This window comes from Bubalus kerabau, chromosome 19 (genome assembly GCF_029407905.1).
Source record: "Bubalus kerabau isolate K-KA32 ecotype Philippines breed swamp buffalo chromosome 19, PCC_UOA_SB_1v2, whole genome shotgun sequence".
In the NCBI taxonomy this organism is placed as follows: Eukaryota; Metazoa; Chordata; class Mammalia; order Artiodactyla; family Bovidae; genus Bubalus; species Bubalus kerabau.
The window spans coordinates 23,661,527-23,681,613 of NC_073642.1; the positions used below are offsets into that span (position 1 = coordinate 23,661,527).

Consider the following 20,087-nt stretch of genomic DNA (forward strand, 5'->3'; position numbering starts at 1 on the left):
TGGAACAGTTCTGTCAGTTACTTAGATGCTGCCTCCTAGGCTTGAAGTCCTAAAAACTCCCACCTAATGAAACCTAACTCTCAACTTTGAGGTTGTGAATAAGTCTACACCTCCAATACAGCCCCATCAAGGCCCAGACCCCAGAGAGGCAAATGGAGACCTCTGACCTTCAGGCCACGCTGGAAGGTGGAGATAGACAGCAGGGCTAGGTCTTGCTGCTCCTCAGCGTAGCGCACCAGGTACACGTAGACGAGCTTCTTCACCTGGGGAAGAGGGGGTTTCTCAGCAGGGACTGGTGCCCCTGCCCTGAGAGATGTCCTCACCCCAGTGGCTGCGCTCCACAGAGAAAGCATCCAGGGTACCCTGGCCCCATCATGCTGATCCACATCTGGTTCAGGGACATCTGGGAGGTGTCTTTTCCTGGACCAGGGACATTCTGAGCAGATTGGACCTCCAGGGACTGGGATGTCCCCTTTCTCATCCCCAACTAGCTCCAGTTTACTCCTGGAGGTGGACAAGGGAGACCCCTCCCTGGGAGCACTCACCTCTATGTTCTTACAGGCCACATTCTTCACCACGGCGGGGAACAGGTCTGAGGCGTTCTTTCCCCGGGCAATCATCTAGGTGGTGGGGTCAGGGTAGGGGGAGAACGAGAAGGGAGGATGCCAGCACTCATTGGGGGAAGGTCCACAAGCAGCCAAGGAGGGCCCTTGGATCCTCAAGCTCCTCCCCCAAGGGATCCCCTCTGACCCCCCTCACCGCCACAATTCTCTTCATGGCCTCCAGCTTGAGGGAATCCTTGTTGGTGTCCAGCATCGCCTTCAGGTCATCGTGTCTGGTGGGGACACAAAAGGTCAGCTGAGGGCACAACGGTGGGGACAGGGCTATCAATCAGTAGGATTCAGACAGAAAGAAGGGACCTGGGCAGGGAAGGCAGGACTCAACCACAAGGGAAGGTGGTAAAATACAGATCAGGGGACTTGGGGTGGGGAGAAGCATGTGGGTCAGTCAATGTTACGGGGCTGAGCTGTGATCCCCTCAAAAAAGAATGTACCCAGAATGTAATCTTATTTGGAAACAGAATTGTTTCATCTGTAATTACAATGAGGTAATACTGGAGGCCCATTCTGAAGGAGATCAGCCCTGGGATTTCTTTGGAAGGAATGATGCTAAAGCTGAAACTCCAGTACTTTGGCCACCTCATGCAAAGAGTTGACTCATTGGAAAAGACTCTGATGCTGGGAGGGATTGGGGGCAGGAGGAGAAGGGGATGACAGAGGATGAGATGGCTGGATGGCATCACCGACTTGATGGACGTGAGTCTGAGTGAACTCCGGGAGTTGGTGATGGACAGGGAGGCCTGGCGTGCTGTGATTCATGGGGTTGTAAAGAGTCGGACACAACTGAGCGACTGAACTGAACTGAACTGAATACTGGAGGAGGGTGGGTCTCTAACTCAATACGTCTGGTGTGCTTTAAGAAGATGGCCCTATGAAGAGAGAGATGCAGAGAGAATACTGTGAATACAGAGAACTGGAGTGACTCATCTGCAAGCCAAGGAACATCTGCAATATTGCTTCTCTCTCTTAAGGTTTGGTTTTCAGCTGAGAGGCAAGTAAAATCTTAGCTCCCCAGTCAGGGATCAAATCCATACTCCCTGCATTGGCAGGCTAAGTCTTAACTACTGGACTGCCATGGAAGTCCCGGGTAAATGACAATGTAAATAAATAACCCCTTGCACTTGGTGGAGAGGAATAATGTTAGTCTCCAAGCCAGTATCTAAATGTCATGCAATGGCCATTGAAATTTCAAGGGAGACCTTTGGTCAGACTTCCTGAAGTGACTGCAAAATTCACCCAGAAACAAAAATCAATAGGTAAGAACTCCAGAGAATTTGGGGGCAAAGGGGGATGGAAATGAGAAAAAAGGAACAATGACAGACAGTTCACCTAACCAGAATTCAAAACACAAAACAAATGACCATGATAAAAGCTGTGTGGTGCCAGATTAAAAATTTCACAAATGGATCTAAGTTGATAAATTAGGAACAATTAACACCAATCGGAGAAAGAAACTTATGCCTCCCCTTAAACAAATGCTGTTGGGACAACTGCTATGTAGCAAAGAATTTAACTTGTACATGTATTTCACGCCAAAATAAATCCCACATTTGTTTAATAGTTAAATTATGTTGGGTTTCCCTGGTGGTCCAGTGGTTAAGAATCCACTTTGCAGTGCAAAGGACGTGGGTTCGATCCCTGGTCTAGGAAGATCCCACATGCCTCAGAGCAGCTAAGCTCATGTGCCAGAACTACAGAGCCCGCACTCTAGAGCCCATGAGCTGCACCTACTGAAGCCTGTGAGTCCAGAGCCTATGCTCCACAAGTGAAGCCACAATGAGAAGCCTGTACACGACAATGAAAAATAGCCCCCCACTCGCCGCAACCAGAGAAAGACTGCGTCCTGCAACAAAGACCCCACCACAGACGAAAGTAGATGAATCATTTTAAAAAATTATTTTAATGTATGGAAGAGGGGGAAATTTTAATTTTCGAGGTCATAAAATTATCAGTAATAAGATGCTAGGTTTTTTTTTTTGTTTTTTTTTTAACTCTTGTGTATAAATTTAAGAAAAAAAAAACAAGGCAAAACTGTATTTGTTCACTAGGGCTGCTGTAACAGTACCACAGAGTGACTGGGTGGCTTAACCAGCTCAGCCTATTTTCTTGCAATTCAGGAGGCTAGAAGGCTGAGATCAAGGTGTCAGCCCGGCTGGTTTCATCTGAGGCCTGTCTTCTTGACTTGCAGATGACTGTCTTCCCTTATGTTTACATGGTCTTCCCTTTGTGTTTCCTCTTCTCATAACAAGTGAATCGTATTGGATTAGGACCCGCCCTAATGACCTCCTTTTCACTTAATCACCTCTTAAAAGACTGTCTCCAAACACAGTCACATTCTGAGGTACTGGGGGTTAGGGCTTCAACATATGAGAACACAATTCAGTCCACAATAGCAACAGAAAGGAAAATATTTGGGATATGGTGAATACAAGTTTAATATTAAAAATAAAGCATTGATATAAGCTTAGGGTCTATATTCAGGATTCACTGTCAGGGCTGCCCACCTGCCATCCCCTTGCCCCTCCAGGTAGACACAGCCCTGACCTGCTGCTCCCCAGTCGGTGAGTGGAGCGTGGTCTGGCATTCCTTGGCCATGTGCCCTTGAGCAGTGAGCAACCTGCCCAAGCATACTCAGAGGCCCAGTGGCTGATGGCCAAAGAAGCAAGCAGAGAAATGCGAAATCAGCTCATGGAAAAATGTGTCTCTACACAGCTAACAGAGCTACGGGACCACAGATGCTCTCATACTGTCCAGGCAGTTCCAAAACATGATGAGCAGCTGTGAATGGAGACCTGTATATGCTCTGACCTCCCAGATGATACTCAGATAAACCACAGCTTTGACCCAGGCAGGAGAACCCTGCCAGGAGAGGTATTACCAACGGCAGGAATTAAAAAGCAGTGTGTGCAAAGTCAGTCACGGAAGTGAAACACCGAGAAGCAACAGAAAATCAGAAAATAGATGCAGCCATTTTAGGAGAGGGAAGAGCATGCTAGCAGTCATAAAGAGGCAAGTGTGATTAGTGCTGATGCTGAGACATGAGTAAGTGATAAATGCTGAGAGCAAGGAAAGAACCTGACGTAACAGACACCTAGTCACAGGGCTGCGTTTTGCAGAAATGTGAGCATGCTTAACAGATAAAATCAGAAAAGACAGGAGGAGTGCTAAGAAACTGATGTTCCCAGGATTTTACAAGTATCTCTCATGAAGACATTTTTGATAGGAAGCAAAGTAGAAAGATGATGATTTCCAGAACACAGAGGACCTGCTAGCTGTTGGATGAGGGTTGGAGATGTCCAGCCCCACACATATTGATCTAGAACATCTCCATTCAGGAATACCACTCAGCCATAAAAAAAAAAGAATGAAATAATGCCATTTGCAGTAACATGGATGAACCCAGAGGTTATCACACTAAGTGAAGTAAGTCAGAGAAATACCATGTGATATCATTTATATGTGGAATTTAAAATATGACACAAATGAACTTATCTATGAAACAGAAACAGACTCACAGACATAGAAAACAAATTTACGGTTACCAGTGGGGAAAGGGGGTGGAGGAGGGATAAATTAGGAGTTTGGGATTAGCAGATACAAACTACTATATATAAACAGATAAACAACAAGGCCCTACTGTATAGCACAGGGAACTAGATTCAATATCCTATAATCAACCATAATGGAAAAGAAAATGAAAAAAAATAATAAAATATATGTATGTGTGTTTGTGTGTGTATGTATCTCTAAATCATTTTGCTATACAGCAGAAACTAATACAACATTGTAAATCAACTATACTTCAGTTAAAAAAAAAAACAGAACAAACATCTTCCATTCAGGAAGATGTCCCCCCAAACCAGAGGACATTTTCTACTGCCTATGGCCAAGTGAGGGTCAAAAGACAACCACCTTGTCCCTCTCCCAAACACAAACCAGGTGGTCAAGTCCTAGGCATGTTGAACTCAGGACAGATGGGTATAGACAGAGGTTCAGACCATTTGGCCGGGCCTGGGCAGCACAGAGGGTGTGGGGAGAATGACAGAGCTGGGCACCACCTTCCCCAATACACAAACGCACCTCACGCACCCCAGGATCCTCTGTACACACCTCCACACAGTCAGCTCACCCCCGCAGATCCCCATCACCCCAATGCCCCATCAAACAAACACTGGTACCACCAATATACGCTCACATCTATCCCCACAGACACACCTACACCCCAGAGACATACTCATACCCCCAAAGACACACTTACATCCCTCAGATATATACAGTTCTTACATAAACCCACACACACTCAACAAACCCCCTGCAGACACACCCATAATCCCCAAGAAACATACAAAGACACATATACCACACATACACTTCCCACAGAAACACTCAGCACATAAACCCACACACCTGTGGACCCACATGCCTCACCTGCAAAGGCCTACAGACACCCACAGACATACACCCACCACAAGCCCTCTCTACCTCCCCACACCCTCATCTAGACATGCACACCCACACATGGCCCTCCACAGATACACACACACCACCCACATCACGCACACATACAGCTTTTTGACAAAACTGCGTCACTCCAATCCCATTCGCCAAAATGGCCTGTGGACTCCTATGTGTGATTCCTGATGATAAATTTAGGCTTCTAAGATCAAATATATCCAGCCTCACAGATCCTCTGACCTCCTTAGGGGTCAGACAGGCACCAGTTGGAGCTGACTCCGGGGCCCTTTAACTTCAGGAATTCTCTGCAGCAGGTTTCCTCACACCCAGGCGTCCTCACCACCCCTACAGATGCCACAAGCCCATGTCAAGTGCCCACACCCAGGGTGGTGCTGGGCACCCACACAGATCCTGCCCTCCCAGCCTAGTACCCAACTTCCAGGCTCCTGGGAGGGTCCAGGACCCTAGGAGAGGGGAATCAAGGGAAGAGAGGGGCTGTGGGGACAGAGCACAGGCAAGACTGCCGGCTGCTCACTAGCACACAGCAGCCCCCACCTGAGGTCTGACCACCCTGGGTCCCTCACTTTCGCTCCCACCAGCCAATGTTCCCAAGATGGAGAGGAAGGGAGAGATACATAGCAATACTCCAAGGCCATGAAACATTCATCTCCTGGGGTCAGATCCCTTTACAAGGCTCTCACTGTGACCCGAGCCCTGGCCTGACCTAAGGGACTCTGTGGGTGACTGTGGCCAGCAGGTGGGGTGGGAGGAAGGTAAAACCTGGCATTTGAGGCTGGATACACTCACTTCATGTGATATACAACCCCCTTCCCCTCACCATCCAAGTTCCAACCCACTAGATGGGAGCTGCTGCTGCTAAGTCGCTTCAGTCGTCTCCGACTCTGTGCAATCCCAGAGACGGCAGCCCACCAGGCTCCCCTGTCCCTGGGATTCTCCAGGCAAGAACACTGGAGTGGGTTGCCATTTCCTTCTCCAATGCATGAAAGTGAAAAGTGAAAGTGAAGTCGCTCAATCGTGTCCGACTCAGCGACCCCATGGACTGCAGCCTACCAGGCTCTTCCGTCCATGGGATTTTCCAGGCAAGAGTACTGGAGTGGGGTGCCATTGCCTTCTCCACTAGATGGGAGATGGTGGTCAAACTATCCTGTTCTTATCCTGTCTCCAAACCTCATCAGGAACCCTCACCTAGCCAGGACCTGGGGAGAGGAAAAGGTCAGATGTTTTATTCCATCCTCAAATATTTTACTGTCCTCCTCTCCTCAGAGCTACCAGGGAGTTAGGAGTTAGGCTCATTTCCCCCCACTTAAACTCTCAGTCCCCATAACATCCCCCACGCCCGCCCCACTCCTGGACACTAAATGCCAGTCCAGTCCTCCTGCTAAAGAGGTGGGACTTAAATGGTTCCTGCTGGAAGAGACAGCTTCCCATCCCTGGCCTTCCTATCTGCCTGGGGGAGAGTCTCTGAGGGCTCCTCTGTACCGTAATGGCTGGCTCTGGCTCTGGCCCTGGCCCTGGCCAGGCTCTGGGCAAGGTCCTTCCAGGGACTCTTCTGGGGTCGTGTCTTCTTCTGGGGCTTGCAGCCACCGAAGCTCCTCCGGCTGCAGGGCCTGGTACCAGGGTGGGGGCCCGCCTTCGGGGGCCAGCACAGGGCTGGCAGCCTCCTGATCGGCCTCTCTGCCCCCTGGCCTCATTGCTGCCCCTGGGAGCTGCAGGAATCGCTGCATCAGGGCACCAGATCCTGCTTCGAAATGAGACTGAGCTGACCGGGGAGCTGGGGGTGCCTGTCCCTGTCACCAGAGGGCCCGCCCCGAAACTCAGAAACTGGACACTGGCAGGAGGGAGGCTCTGGTTTCCTCTTTGCTGCTCAGAGACAAGGACTCACGTGGTGGAGGAGGGCAGGGACTAGGGACAGAGCCAAGTCCCGGTCTGCAGGCAGGGGACTGGCAGGCAGGAGAGCGGATCCAGACACAGGTGAGGCATCTCTCACTTCCCCCTCAGGCCACAACTGAACCTCTGCCCCCTCAAAACTCCTCCTCCTTAACAATCGTGTTCACCCCCTTCCCACTCTGACCCCCACCGTCTTGATCCTCACCTGTCTTTCCATGGCCAAGTCCTTGATGTTTTCCTTCCTATTGGCATTCTCCTATCTCTACTTCCTCCATGCCTAGCTGAGGCCCCTCACGTGCACACCTTCAGCTGCTCTTCAATTACATCCTTGGCCCTCTTGTCCCCAAGACCGCTACCCCGCCAGGAGTGGTTGGCTTTATTTGCTGTATTTGGTGCTCCTCAGATTCCCACCATCCTTGCCCTAGCAGCTTCACTACTTGTCTCTCACAGACAATAAAGGCTTTAGATCAAAATCTCCACAGCTCTCAAACATCTCCATCTACTCTTTCCCCTCCTCTTCCCTCTGGGCAGAGCTGGTCCTCCTTGAGGCCAGGCCAGTTCTCCCACCCGGCTCTGGAAGCCTCCCCTCCCATCAGTCAGGGATTGATGCCTCCTTCAATTCCTTCCAGCCTCTGCCACACTACTGGCTCCTTCCCAAAGGCAGTTAAACTTGCTCTGGGCTCTCCCAGACTAATAATAGACAAATAAAAATAACAACAAAAATAAAGACATTCTTGAACTGATGTTCTCCTCTGGCAACTCTTTCCCTTTCCCCTTTATAAAAAATATATATATTTGTTCATTCATTTGGCTGATCTTAGTTGCAGTGCACAGGCTCTCTAGTTGTGATTCATGGGCTTAGTTGCCTTGCAGTAAGTGGAATCTTAGTTCCCAGACCAGGGATCGAACCTGCATCCCCTGCATTGCAAGGCAGATTCTTAATCATTGGACCACCAAGGAAGGCCCTATAGTCATACTTCTCAAAAGCAAAATTCCCATTCACTGTGTTTTATTCATTTACCTCCTCTTCACTCTCCTATTCACTTTTAATCTGGCTTCAGATGCTGATTAGAATTTAGGGCTCAGTGGCCATGATGTCTACAACTTAAATGGGTCAGCCAAAAATATTTATAGATAGATGGTTAGATAAAGCAAATACCACAGAATGGCAACAATGACTGAATTGAATCTAGGTGGAGGGTATACATATATTCATTGTATTATTCACTCAAATTTTCTGTATGTTTAAAATTGTTCATCAAAGAATGCTGGAGAAAATGAACTTAGCCCCTCCTCTTTTGACTTTGCCAGAACTAGTCTCTCAGGGCCGGAGATGGGGAGTGGAGCAGGAAGGGGTAGACCTGCTGTTTGTCAAACCAGTGGGCACGATTTCTTTCCTTGTTTGAATTGACCTCAGAGGGCATTGGCACTGCTGACAGCTTCCTTCTTGAAACAACATTTTATTCCTGGTGCCTTTGGCTTACTTATTCTCAGTTATTCTGAAACACTTTCCCCCTGCTCTCTGGTCACTCTTATTCTATGTCTTCAGGGTTCTTACCTGTGCTTTGTCTGAATTCATTTTATAAATGCTCCTTAGCTTATCTGGCTATTTTCACTTCCTTCTGTGGCTTTGATGGATGGACACGCACGTGTGTGTGTGTGTGTGTGTTTGTGTGTGTGTGTGTACTAATAATCTCTTGGAATCCAAATCCTAACATCCAGCTACCTACTAGACTCTATCTCAGAGTTTACAATCTCAGCATCTCAAAAGCCAGGCTCAACATTATTTTCCACAAATTTGCTTGTAATATCTTTATTTCCAATTACCCTGTCTGGCATCACCATCTAACTAATACAAGAATTGGTAACCTGAGATTATCCTCATCTTCTCTCAGCCCCTTCCTACTACCTTCCCCCCAGGTAATCATCAAGTCTGTGGCTTCTACCATCTCAAGAGCCCCCCCAAGTCCTGGACATCACCCATAGCCTAGGCCACCATCATGTCCACCCATCCAACTTCAACACCTCTTCACCTGTCTTCTGCTGAATCCGGCACACCTCCGATCTCTTCTCCGCAATCCAGCCTGGGACCCTTCTAAAATGCAAATCTGCTACTGCCTGCTTAGAAACCTTCAGTGGCCCTGCACCCCCCTCCCTCCACCTTGGCATCTCTCTACCTTCAGTTCTGGCCATGCCAGTGGCTTGGACAGAGATTCTGGCCACACCGTATTAGCACATACAAAACCTGTGATCTGGCTCTCGTTCACCTCCACACCTTGCTCTTTGTTCTTCCTGAAACATCCTTGGCTCTCCCCCACTCCCTTCTCTCCAGGCCCAGGGACCAGCTCCTCTCACCCCTCTGAGAGCTCCACCACACTGCACTGTCACTCACAGGCTCTTCCCTGTGCCCCGCTCTAGAGGGGCTTGAGGAGGAGGCTGTGTCACGTTCACAGCGGCATCCACACTGACTAGAAGGAGACTCGACACAGCAGGCCCTAAATAACGCTTGTTTCAGAATTTACGAATAAACAAATGAAGGATGGAATGAGCCAAAGGTGGAAGGGAAGGGGAGGAAGTTAAGGTAGGGTTGAATTATAGGGGCAACGTGGGGAGCAGGAGTGGGAGCTCCAGACGTTCCCCAGAGATGGGGATGAGGACAGGGGGACCAGAAGAAGGGGAAATGGATTTGTAGGAGCGGCTAGGTCTGGGAGGTTCTGAGTCTCTCTATTCCAGGGTGGGCCTTCCTGGACAGGCCTCCAGGCTCAAGCTCGAAGATCTGACCCCTTCCCCGCGTTCTTTTGGAGTCAATTAGCCACAAGCGAAAAAAAGGCAGAGACCCTGTAATCCAAGTCCACCAACAGGAGAAACACTTGGGCCGGGAGGATTGGTCTTTCAGAAACAGAGCTGGCCGGCCCATCCCCCACCAGTCTCCACCCCCACCCTCACAGGTCCCAGGCCGGCCCCTCGCGGGGCGGGGGGCGAAGGGGGGACAGGGGTCGCAGGGGGGACAGGGGTCGCGAGGGTCTGTGTCCACGGCCGGAGGGGGCCGTGCAGGATTCCGGTCCGCGCCACCTGGGCCGCCGCGGACGGGCCTGGGCGCTGTCCATGGTACCGCAGCGCGTGTTCCCAGGCCGGACCGGGCCCAGCCCCCCTCTCGCCCGGCTCCCTCACCGCTTGTAGTCGGAGGAGAAAATGCCGCCGCTTGCCGGGTCGTGGCCATACTCGGGCTCCCCGGGGCCGGCAGAGCCGCCTTTGTCTTCGTTGTAGGCCGGGGCGGCCGACATAGGGCGGCAGGGCAGAGGGCTTCGCTAGGGAGGACGCGGCGCCGCCGGGATGCGGCAGGGACCGAGTAAGAGCGCGCAGGCCGGGCAGGCGAGATCGGCGGCGCTGCCCGGGCTCCGCAGAGGCCGCAATCTGCGGCGGCAGAGGCAGCGGCGCGCGGATTTATCAATCAGGGCAGAGCGCGTTGTAGTTCTTAAAGGCACCGGCTCCAGCGAAGCGGAGGGCGTGTCCGCGGAGGGAGCAGGAGGGGCGGTGCCGCAAAGCCTGGCCCCGCCCCAACACGTCGGAAATCCCTCCACCCCCCAGTACGGAAGGTGCCAACCCTTGAAAGTAATCATGCACCTCCTGGTCTGGGGTGGGGAGGTCGGGTGCGGGGGTGGGGTGGAATTGCTGGACTGATGTTGGGACAGCCGTCTGGAGATGCAGAACGCCATTACTCATCCCTGACCACCCGGTCTCGGTAGGACGGTCTCTAGGAGCTTCACTCATCCCAGATACTACGCGGATTCTCACCCACTCTGTGGAAAGAAAGGCTGGGTCTTGGGTGAGGGGCGAGTAGAAGAAAGTTGTGCACGACGGCTTCCTAGAGATGATGGAATTTAAGGAAGGTTGGCCCAAGAGCGCCGAGGATGCAGATGTAGAGAGATGGGGACTGAAGAGAGGGAATGGTGAACCTCGAATTTGGCTTCGGAAAATAGTTTAATGATCATTTCTGAAGCCCCTTGCCCACTAGGAGTGCCTGAGGTCACAGCTAGTCCACGGTCAAGTCCACATCCATGGAAACCTAGGAAAGAAGGGGAAGGGAGGAGGTTGGGTTAGGGTATGGTGTGACTGCCAGGACTTTTGGATCCTATGAGGCCTCCAGCTCCTCCCTCAAGGTCCAAGGTCCCCCCAGGGAAGGCAGCCTGGATCTAGAGAGAAAGTGGTGATGGGGATGGGGGAAGGGGGTGGGTTCCAGTTGAGTTGGAGCATCAGGTTGAGTGAGTGTGGTGAGGGTGGGGGGGTTAGTCTTTTGCCTGGGCTTCCCTGGTGGCTCCGACAGTAAAGAATCTGCCTACAATGCAGAGACCTGGCTTCGATCCTTGGGTCAGGAAGATCCCCTGGAGAAGGGAATGGCAACCCACTCCAGTATTCTTGCCTGGAGACTCCCATGGACAGAGGAGCCTGGTGGGCTACAGTCCATGGGGTCACAAAGAGTCTGACAGGACTGAGAAATTAACACTTTCACTTTTCAGGAGGTGAGGCTTGGATTAGGAATGTGGAAGGGGCCATAGGACTGAGTCTTGATCTATAGGCTACCGGTGTCTCCAGAACCAGAATTGGAGGGTCTCGGTGGAAATGGAGGGGCCGGGAAAGGTAGGGCTTGACTGCTTAGCTAGGTTCCATTGGAGAATGGGAATGAGAGTTAATCAGGACCACTGCAGCACCTGGCTGAAGAATGGGAATGGGGGTTGACCAGGACCACCACAGAACCTGGCTGAAGGAGGCTGAAGTAAATAGATGTGCCTGGTATCTGTGAGAGTGGATCTTTCTGGAGTGGGCCCAAAAGAATTTCTGAGGAGTAGAACCTTGATGAATGAGCAGGCCTAGTTTGCTTCTGGGGGCTTCGGTTATGCCAAAGTAAAGTGGATCTCCAATTTGAGTAACATGGCCTGGGTCGGGAGAGAGGCCCCAAACTGTCCAGAAGCTCATAGTTTAGCTACAGTTGTTAATTGGTTCTAGAGGTGATGTGGGGTCCTATGTGGGTAGCTGGGCCGTGCTCACCGAAGTCATGGGACTCTGGACTACTTGTACAGGGTCCAGGTTGAGCCCTGGACCCAGCAGTTGCAGAGCAAAATGCACGCAGTTGCTGCAGATAGGGTGATAGGGAGGCGGGTCAGTGTCCATGGCTTCGTGCACTTGGCGCTCCAGCGCTACGCAGTCAATGCCACCGCGTTTATGCAGCACCCGCCAAAGCAAGCAGGAGTGCAGCATTGGGCACTGCCCTTGTTTGGATACAACGCCTTTGCAGGAGCCAAGAAACTGGTGCGGCCCGTGGCCACGAGGGTTCTTGCCTGCAAGGATCACGGGTCAAGTGCGATCAGAGCTGGGTTCGGTCCTGTGACTCCAGCCCCAAGCTTCCACCCACACCCCCATCTCCCAGGATCCCGTGGCCCCCATGCCCTGGGTGCCCAAGCGACTTCCGTCGGAGACCTGCACCATGAGCTGGGGGTGGCAGTCTTCGTCCCTATGAGGCCTACCCACTGGTGGAGCGGGCTTGATGGGCAGCCTCTATTCCAAGTCCAGGGCCTGTCCTCTCACCCTCAAAGTGGATGATCTCTCCGTGGCCACAGTACACACCAATGTGGGCCCCACACCAGCGTCCAGCTGGGGACATCAGCCTGAATAGGAAGAGGTCTCCCGGCTCAGGTTCATTGTCCTCTAACTCCACAGCCTCGAAGTGCTGACCCAGGAAAGCCTCAGAGAAGAAGAACTTAATGGTGCTGACTGCCCCTGTCACAGCCTGGGAGGAAACATGGACCAGACCACAGATGACTGCAGGCCGGGATGAAAGAGAAGTCAGTTCCTTCTATGGTTCATTGTGTCAGGTGGGCCACCCAAGGCTCAGGGAGACCTGGTCTGGGGCTAAGCCCCAGCTGAATGTCTTCCCTACACCACACCTGCCTCCCTGTGCTGAGGAACTTCAGAGGCCTGGGCATCATGGGTAAGTTCTGCCCTGAACCATCCTTCAGTTTCCAGCCATTGAGACCTCCTGAACTGTTTCGTCTCATCTCAAATTCCAGCCTTGCCATTCCCCCCACCAACTCCCACCCCCTCATCAGGATCCCCTTTCCCACTCATCTATATTTCCATTCCCTGAAGGCAACACAGGGAGCATGCCTACCTGAGATGAGCTGAAGTCCTAAAGAAACAGAAACAGAAACCTGGGTGAGTCTGGACCCAAGACAGGCATCTCCTCCCAAGTCTGGGAGAGAAAGACCCCTCCACAGCCTCAGCCACCAACATCTACTAAGCAGCTGCTCATTTGATGCTTAATATAGTCCCACAAGATGGGCACAGTATCTGCATTTTCAGGATTAAAAGGAAAAAAAAAAGACAAAACACAGGTTCACATTCATCTGTTGGACATTTAGGTGGTTTCCACATCCTGGCTACACTATCAGGTGTAAAACTGAAAGCTAGTGGGAACCTGCTATAAAACAGGAAGATCAGCTCGGTGCTCTGTGATGACTCATAAGGGTGGGATGGGGAGCGGGTGGGGGGCAGTGAAGCTCAAGAGGGAGGGATATATGTATATTTGTAGCTGATTCACTTCATTGTACAGCAGAAACTAACACATTGTAAAGCAATTATATTCCAATTAAAAAAAACCAGGTTCACACGATATATGTTGCTGGAGTGCACACAGCTTAACGTAGGTCCCCTTCTTGTGCTCTTCGACCTAAACATCAGTCACCTGGTACCTTCTTTTTCTCTATATGGAAGGGAGCAGTACATTTAGAGCAGGTTTCTCCTATCTTTACCAGGAACAAAGGGCTTTGGGGACTCGGGAGGATAGCCTGCTGAAATTGAGCCTAGGCTTTGGTCTCAGAGAGAGCCTGGAAAAGGAGGTGAAAGTGGGGCCGGCCTCCCCCATCCCTGACCTTCCCCTTCGCCCCTGGCCCCACTCCATAGTCTCCGTCTCCTCTATGTATTACAGAGCGAATCTCATTTTCCTGAACTGGGAGCTGTGAAAGACTCAGGGGACCAACTCATCGCAGTTTGTGTGGGACTTTCCAGGCTCTAAAATTGAAAACCCGGCATCCCAGGAACCCAGGAAAACTTGGGACGACTGGTGACCTTGGGGTCCTCTCTCCCAGCTTTCTTGACCTCAGGAGACCACAGGGAGGACCCAGTCATGTGAACAACTCTTTGGTCACACTCTCCTGCAATCCACCAGCAGCCTCTCTTGCTTCCCACTCTCCCCATACCCATCAGGCCAAGCAGAGATCATAGCTGTGGGCAAGAGTGGACTGTCCTGGCCCCTGCTAGGGCAGCAGAAATCTGACCTGGAGAAAAGGTAAGACAGACAAGCTGAGGACCTCTGCTCCAGTCACCTGGGATATGAAGCTCATCTAGGGAGGGGGAAAAAAAAACAAAAAACAGCTGTCACCCCCTGGTTCCTGAGGAGTCAGGGTCCAAACCACCGCGCCTCTCACCTCTCCCCACTCAGGTTGTGCCCTTTGCATGAGGGGCTGTCTGTGTGTGTGTTGATGCATGGCTGTGCATTTGCTGTGCCCGTGAGTCTGCTGCAGTACTGGATACAGGACTGGGAGACTGAGTCTGGGCAGTGCCCCTTCTCTGTATGGGGCATCAGATAAGCCACTTCCTCCCTCTGGGCCTCAACTTCCTCATCTGTGAACTGGGGATAATAAGCCTGGAAGACTGGGCATCACAGGACTATTGTGAGGCACTGAGAGCTCTTTGTGAGCAAGACAAGGCGAGTCGGGCAGGGTTTGTTTATCTTCAGTCTTCGTCTGAGCATGCAGAGTTGGGCATCAAGGGAGGAGGGGTGGGGAGAAAGCGTCTTTCTCAGCTCAGTGGAGAAAAACAATGGGCCCTCAGAGTCTGGCTGCCTCCCTGTGACCCCTGCCCCAGAGCGTCAGGAAGTCGCCCAGTTGGAAAGGCTCTGGGGAGCAGGGCCCTACCCCTGCCTCCTCCTCTGAAAAGTTCCCAAGTGGTAACCTGGGTGAGGAGGCACTTTGGCCACCACCAGCTGGGCCCCTGGACTTGAGTCAGGTTCCAGATGAGGAGCTGCCCCTTCAGGTAGGGGATCTAGGTCCACGCATGGGGCTTCATCTGTAATGATAACGTTTATTGTCAGAAACTTTGTGATGAAGTTTCTGTGCTAAAACCCCATTTAGCCCTAACAGTAATGTCATGAAATGGGTACTGTTGTTATCTTTCTAATTTAACAGAAAGGGAAACAGGCTTGGAGAGGTTGCCAAGGTTCCAAACTAGTTAAGTGGAGGAATGAGGATTCAAGCCCAGGTGGGTCTGGTTCCATTGCCCAAGACCTTAACCCCTGTACAGGACTGCTTCTCTCACGCTGCTGGCACACAAGCACCCCCTTCCCCAGACCCCTCCACCAGGAATTACTGACCCCCTCTGTTCTTCCTGACCTCCCCCTCGGCTTTCATTGAGCCAAGCTGCCATTTTCTTTGTAAGAAAAGGAGTAAAGAGCAAGCGCTCCGGGGAGAGACTGTCCCGCTCTCTGGGCACCTGACCTGGCAATGCTGCCCACCACACTGGGGCTTCTCGCTGGGGACCTGGGCTCTTTCTCCCCTCACCCTGATGGAGAAATTCAGAGGACCAGTTGTGAGAGTGGCCCTGCAACTGGGTGTGGGGCTGACAGGTAGCTTGGGGCCCTGGGCCCTGCCCTCCCCCCAGAGATCCCTGAAGAACCTCAACTTGGTGGGGTGCTACCACTGGGCACAGGGCTTGTGGTAGCCCTTGGAAGTGTGTCTGTGGTCTGGCCTGAATTTCTAGACCCTCCTGTCCCACTTTGGTCTAGCCCTGGACAAAGGTCCCTCTGTGGGAAACAAGTTTCTGGGGTCACTGCTCTCAGCCAGTCATCTCCAGCCAGAGGCTCCCCAATGGGGCAGAGCAGGCCCTTCCTTAAGCCCCCAGCACACCCTGGGGCTGCCCCTTCCTTCCCTTAAAAGCCTTTGGTCATCCCCTCCCTCTTGGCCCAGTGATCCCACCGGAATCCTAGCCCCCAGCTCGAGCAGCTCACCTTGCAGCAGTCACCTCTGTTCCTTGCTAGGTGCTCTCCTTTTGTGGCGAGAGCAGGGAAGGCTAGTTGTCCGCCCCTGAGACAGATAAAGGAGCCAAGCAGGAAGCCCTGGGGCCCTGTTCTGAGCATCACCATCTGTGCCAATCTAATGGCAGCCCTCCCCACTCCTGGCAGCTCTGGGAACAGGCAGCAGCCAGAAACTGAAAGGCTGGAGCCTGGAGTGGGTAACTGGTGCCCCCACCCACCTTTCTTCCCCGCTCCTGTTCAGCCCCCACCCGCACCCGCTTCCGCTGGCACTGCCATTTGTACCTGCTCTCTGGACCTACCCTTCTTCCCTTACTGGCCTCCAGGGTACCCAAATGCCCTGAGAACAAACTCCATACAGATTTCAGTTCCTTTTAATTTGTTGATATTTGGTTTTATTGACTAACATATGGTCTATATTGGTGAATATACTATGTGCACTTGAAAATGTTCATTGTACATTTAGGGTATAGTATTCTGTAAATATTAGTTAGGTCAAGGTGATTGACAATGTTGCTCAGATAGTCTGTGTCTTTACTGACTTCTTGTGTAGATTTTCAATTAATTAATAGAGGGATAATAAAACAGAGGATGAGATGGCTGGATGGCATCACCAACTCGATGCACATGAGTTTGGGTGAACTCCGGAAGTTGGTGATGGACAGGGAGGCCTGGCGTGCTGCGATTCACGGGGTCGCAAAGAGTTGGACATGACTGAGCAACTGAACTGAACTGAACTGAATAAAACTTTCAACTATGATTGTGACACTGTCCACTTCTCCCTTCAATTCTGTCAAATTTTGCCTAGTGGATGTTAAAATTCTATTATTAGATATTTGATATTTGATTATCGTTATGTCTTTCTGATGAATTGACCCCTCATGGTTATTCATGGGCTTCTCTCATGGCTCAGACTCTAAAGAGTCTGCCTGCAATGTGGGAGACCCAGGTTCGATCCCTGAGTCAGGAAGATCCCCTGAAGGTGGAAATGGCAACCTACTCCAGTATTCTTACCTGGAGAATCCCATGGACAGAGGAGCCTGGCAGGCTACAGTCTATGGGGTCTCAAAGAGTCAGACACGACTGAAGAACTAACACACACGATCAGTTATGCATGTCGCTCCTTTCTCTGCTAATAAATTTTGCTCTGAGGTCTATTTTATCTGATGGGGCTTCCCTAGTAGCTCAGTTGGTAAAGAATCCGCCAGCAATGCAGGAGACCCCAGTTCAATTCCTGGGTGGGGAAGATCCGCTGGAGAAGGGATAGGCTACTCACTCCAGTATTCTCAGACTTCCCTGGTGGCTCAGCTGGTAAAGAATCTGCCTGCAATGCGGGAGACCTGGGTTTGATCCCTGGGTTGGGAAGATCCCTTGGAGAAGGAAAAGGCTACCACTCCAGTATTCTGGCCTGGAGAATTCCATGGACTATACAGCAGAGAGTCAGACACCACTGAACCACTTTCACTTTCTATGATGTTATGCTCACTATTTGCAGTTTTATCTTTTATCATTCACTTTTGATCTGTATCTTTTTTAAGGTGCATCTCTCCTAGACAGAACATAGTTAAGTCTTGTTTTTTTATTTATTTTGGCAATCTCTGCCTTTAAAATCAAACCATTTAGTCCACAGATATTTAATGTAATAATTGATATGGTTGGATTTTGATATAGTATTTGTTTTTTTTTCCCTTCTGATATTTGTTCCTTTCTTCTCCCTTTCCTGACTTCTTTGGGAATATTCAACTTTTTTTTTTAAAGAATTTAATTTTATTATTGACAGCTGTACCTCTCTCTATATATTAATATTTTAGTAGTTTCTCCAGTATTACAGTGTAACTATTTAAATTTCCACAGTCTACTTAGTGATGATATTGTATGATTTTATATAAAATGTAGAAACCTTGTAACCAAAAAGGTCCATTTACTACAATCCTCTATTTGTTATATGCATCATATCTACACACATTATAAACTCCACAAGCTAATGCCATAACTTTTGCTTTAAACTGTCCTGTATTTTAAAGAAAGCAGGAAGAAAAGTCTTTCATATTTACCCAGATATTCACCATTTCTGATCCTCTTCATTCATTCTTGAAAGTCTAAGATTTTCCCTGGTATCATTTCCCTTTAGCCTGAAGAATTTCCTTCAGCATTTCTTGTGGTGCACATCTTCTGGTGATGAACTCTCTTAGATGCATTCTTTTATCTGAGAGTAACTGTATTTCACCGTCGTCCACACTATTGGATGTAGATTCTGTATTTCACCGTCGTTCACACTATTGGATTAGATGCATTCTTTTATCTGAGAGTAACTGTATTTCACCGTCGTCCACACTATTGGATGTAGATTCTGTATTTCACCGTCGTTCACACTATTGGATTAGATGCGTTCTTTTATCTGAGAGTAACTGTATTTCACCGTTGTCCACACTATTGGATGTAGATTCTGTGTTTCACCGTCGTTCACACTATTGGATTAGATGCGTTCTTTTATCTGAGAGTAACTGTATTTCACCGTCGTCCACACTATTGGATGTAGAATCTGTATTTCACCGTCGTCCACGCTGTTGGATGTAGATTCTGTGTTTCACCGTCGTCCACGCTGTTGGACGTAGAATCTGTGTTTCACCGTCGTCCACGCTGCTGGATGTAGATTCTGTGTTTCACCGTCGTCCACACTGTTGGATGTAGAATCTGTAGAATCTTTGCTTTCAGCAGTTTGAAGATTCGCTGCCACTGTCATCTGACCTTGATAGTTTCCGGTGAGAAGTCAAAGACAACTATCATTAAGTTATTAAAGATAACTCCAGCATGGCATGTACTGTTTATCTTTGCTATTCAGATTTCATACTCATTTTTAGGAGTGTGACTGCGACTGTATCTAGGAATGGTTGTCTTTATATATAACTCATTGTGTTGCCTTGAGATTTTTGAATACATACATATTTGTCTTTACCAAATTCAGGGATTTTTTGCCATTAGTTCTTGACATTTTTCTGCCTTGTTTTCCCTCTCCTCTCATTTTTAACTCCAATTAATATCATCACCTTAATGCTGTTTGATATGTCATTTTTTTTCAATCTTTATTCTCAATCTTTTGACTGAGATGTCTCTTTGTATTTCTTTAATTTCACTGACTCTTCTGACAATCTTGACTTGCTGTTAATAAGCTCACTCATTTAATTGTTTTATTTTCAGTTTTAGAATTTTATTTTAAATATAATTTTCCTTTCTCTAAGATTATCTATCTGTTCATTATTACTATCTTTTGCTTAAAGTTTTTTGTGGATATTTAAAATAAATGCTTAAAGGTTTTTCCGCCCCCCACATTTGGGTGGTGTGGGCATACACTGTCATTGTCTAGTTTTTCTAATGATGTTGAGTTATGTTTTCCTTGGTTTTTTTGTTTTTTGTTTTTTTTGCATGTCTGGGATTTAAAAAATGTGTATAATGGACACTGGAGATGATACATTGTACAGATTCTGTACTCTTTTATCTTCCCCTGAAGAATATTGATTTTTATATTAGCAAGCTGTCAAATTAATAGCTTGGACTTGATTTCAAGCTTGTGGAGTTCTGGTTCAACCCTCTATTATGGTGAGTCTAAGTTTCACCATTTTTATTAGGGTGTATTCCTTAGTCCCAGCCCATAGTCTAGTAAGGAATAGCCCCTATGCGATTTCAGTGGGCAGTCCCAAGGGATTCACCAAGCCCCTTTAAGTTTGTTGAAATCAAACTACATATTCCATCTCCCTGGCAGTTGACAGAAGCTGAAATATCTCCCCTTCAGCTGTTGCTTTCCACTGGGCTCCTTGGAATCTCACCTAGTGGGTTGCAGTAAAGAGTTATCCAAGGACTTGTAGGGACTTTATATGCAGATTTAGGGGATTCCCCTCTCTGTAGATACCTTCTTTCTGGGATACTCCACCCTCAATTTCCAGCTGCTCCATTCTGAAATTTATCCACTGATGTCTTAAGCCAAGAAGTTCTGTGGCTTTTCGCATGAGGTTTAGCCATCCCAT

At 49.4% G+C, this 20,087-nt stretch overlaps 2 protein-coding genes across 2 annotated transcripts in view; both read right to left on the reverse strand.

Annotated features, from left to right (window-relative positions):
• The window catches only part of AP3B2 (adaptor related protein complex 3 subunit beta 2), a 37,080-nt gene extending 26,673 nt beyond the window's left edge, over positions 1–10,407 (reverse strand). Inside the window, exons 1-4 of the mRNA XM_055555428.1 lie at positions 10,155–10,407; positions 760–835; positions 546–620; positions 168–263 (exon numbers count right to left, since the gene is read on the reverse strand). Coding sequence (XP_055411403.1) covers positions 168–263; positions 546–620; positions 760–835; positions 10,155–10,267 — 360 coding nt within the window. The 5' untranslated portion in view covers positions 10,268–10,407. The remainder of the gene's footprint in view (positions 1–167; positions 264–545; positions 621–759; positions 836–10,154) is intronic.
• A 1,411-nt stretch (positions 10,408–11,818) lies between these two features.
• LOC129634514 (uncharacterized) lies at positions 11,819–20,087 on the reverse strand. The gene is made up of 4 exons (XM_055556757.1): positions 19,973–20,087; positions 13,150–13,167; positions 12,567–12,800; positions 11,819–12,319 (listed from the first exon to the last, which is right to left on the reverse strand). Exons 1-4 carry the CDS (start codon positions 20,085–20,087, stop codon positions 12,003–12,005), a joined length of 684 nt encoding a protein of 227 aa, XP_055412732.1. The 3' UTR covers positions 11,819–12,002.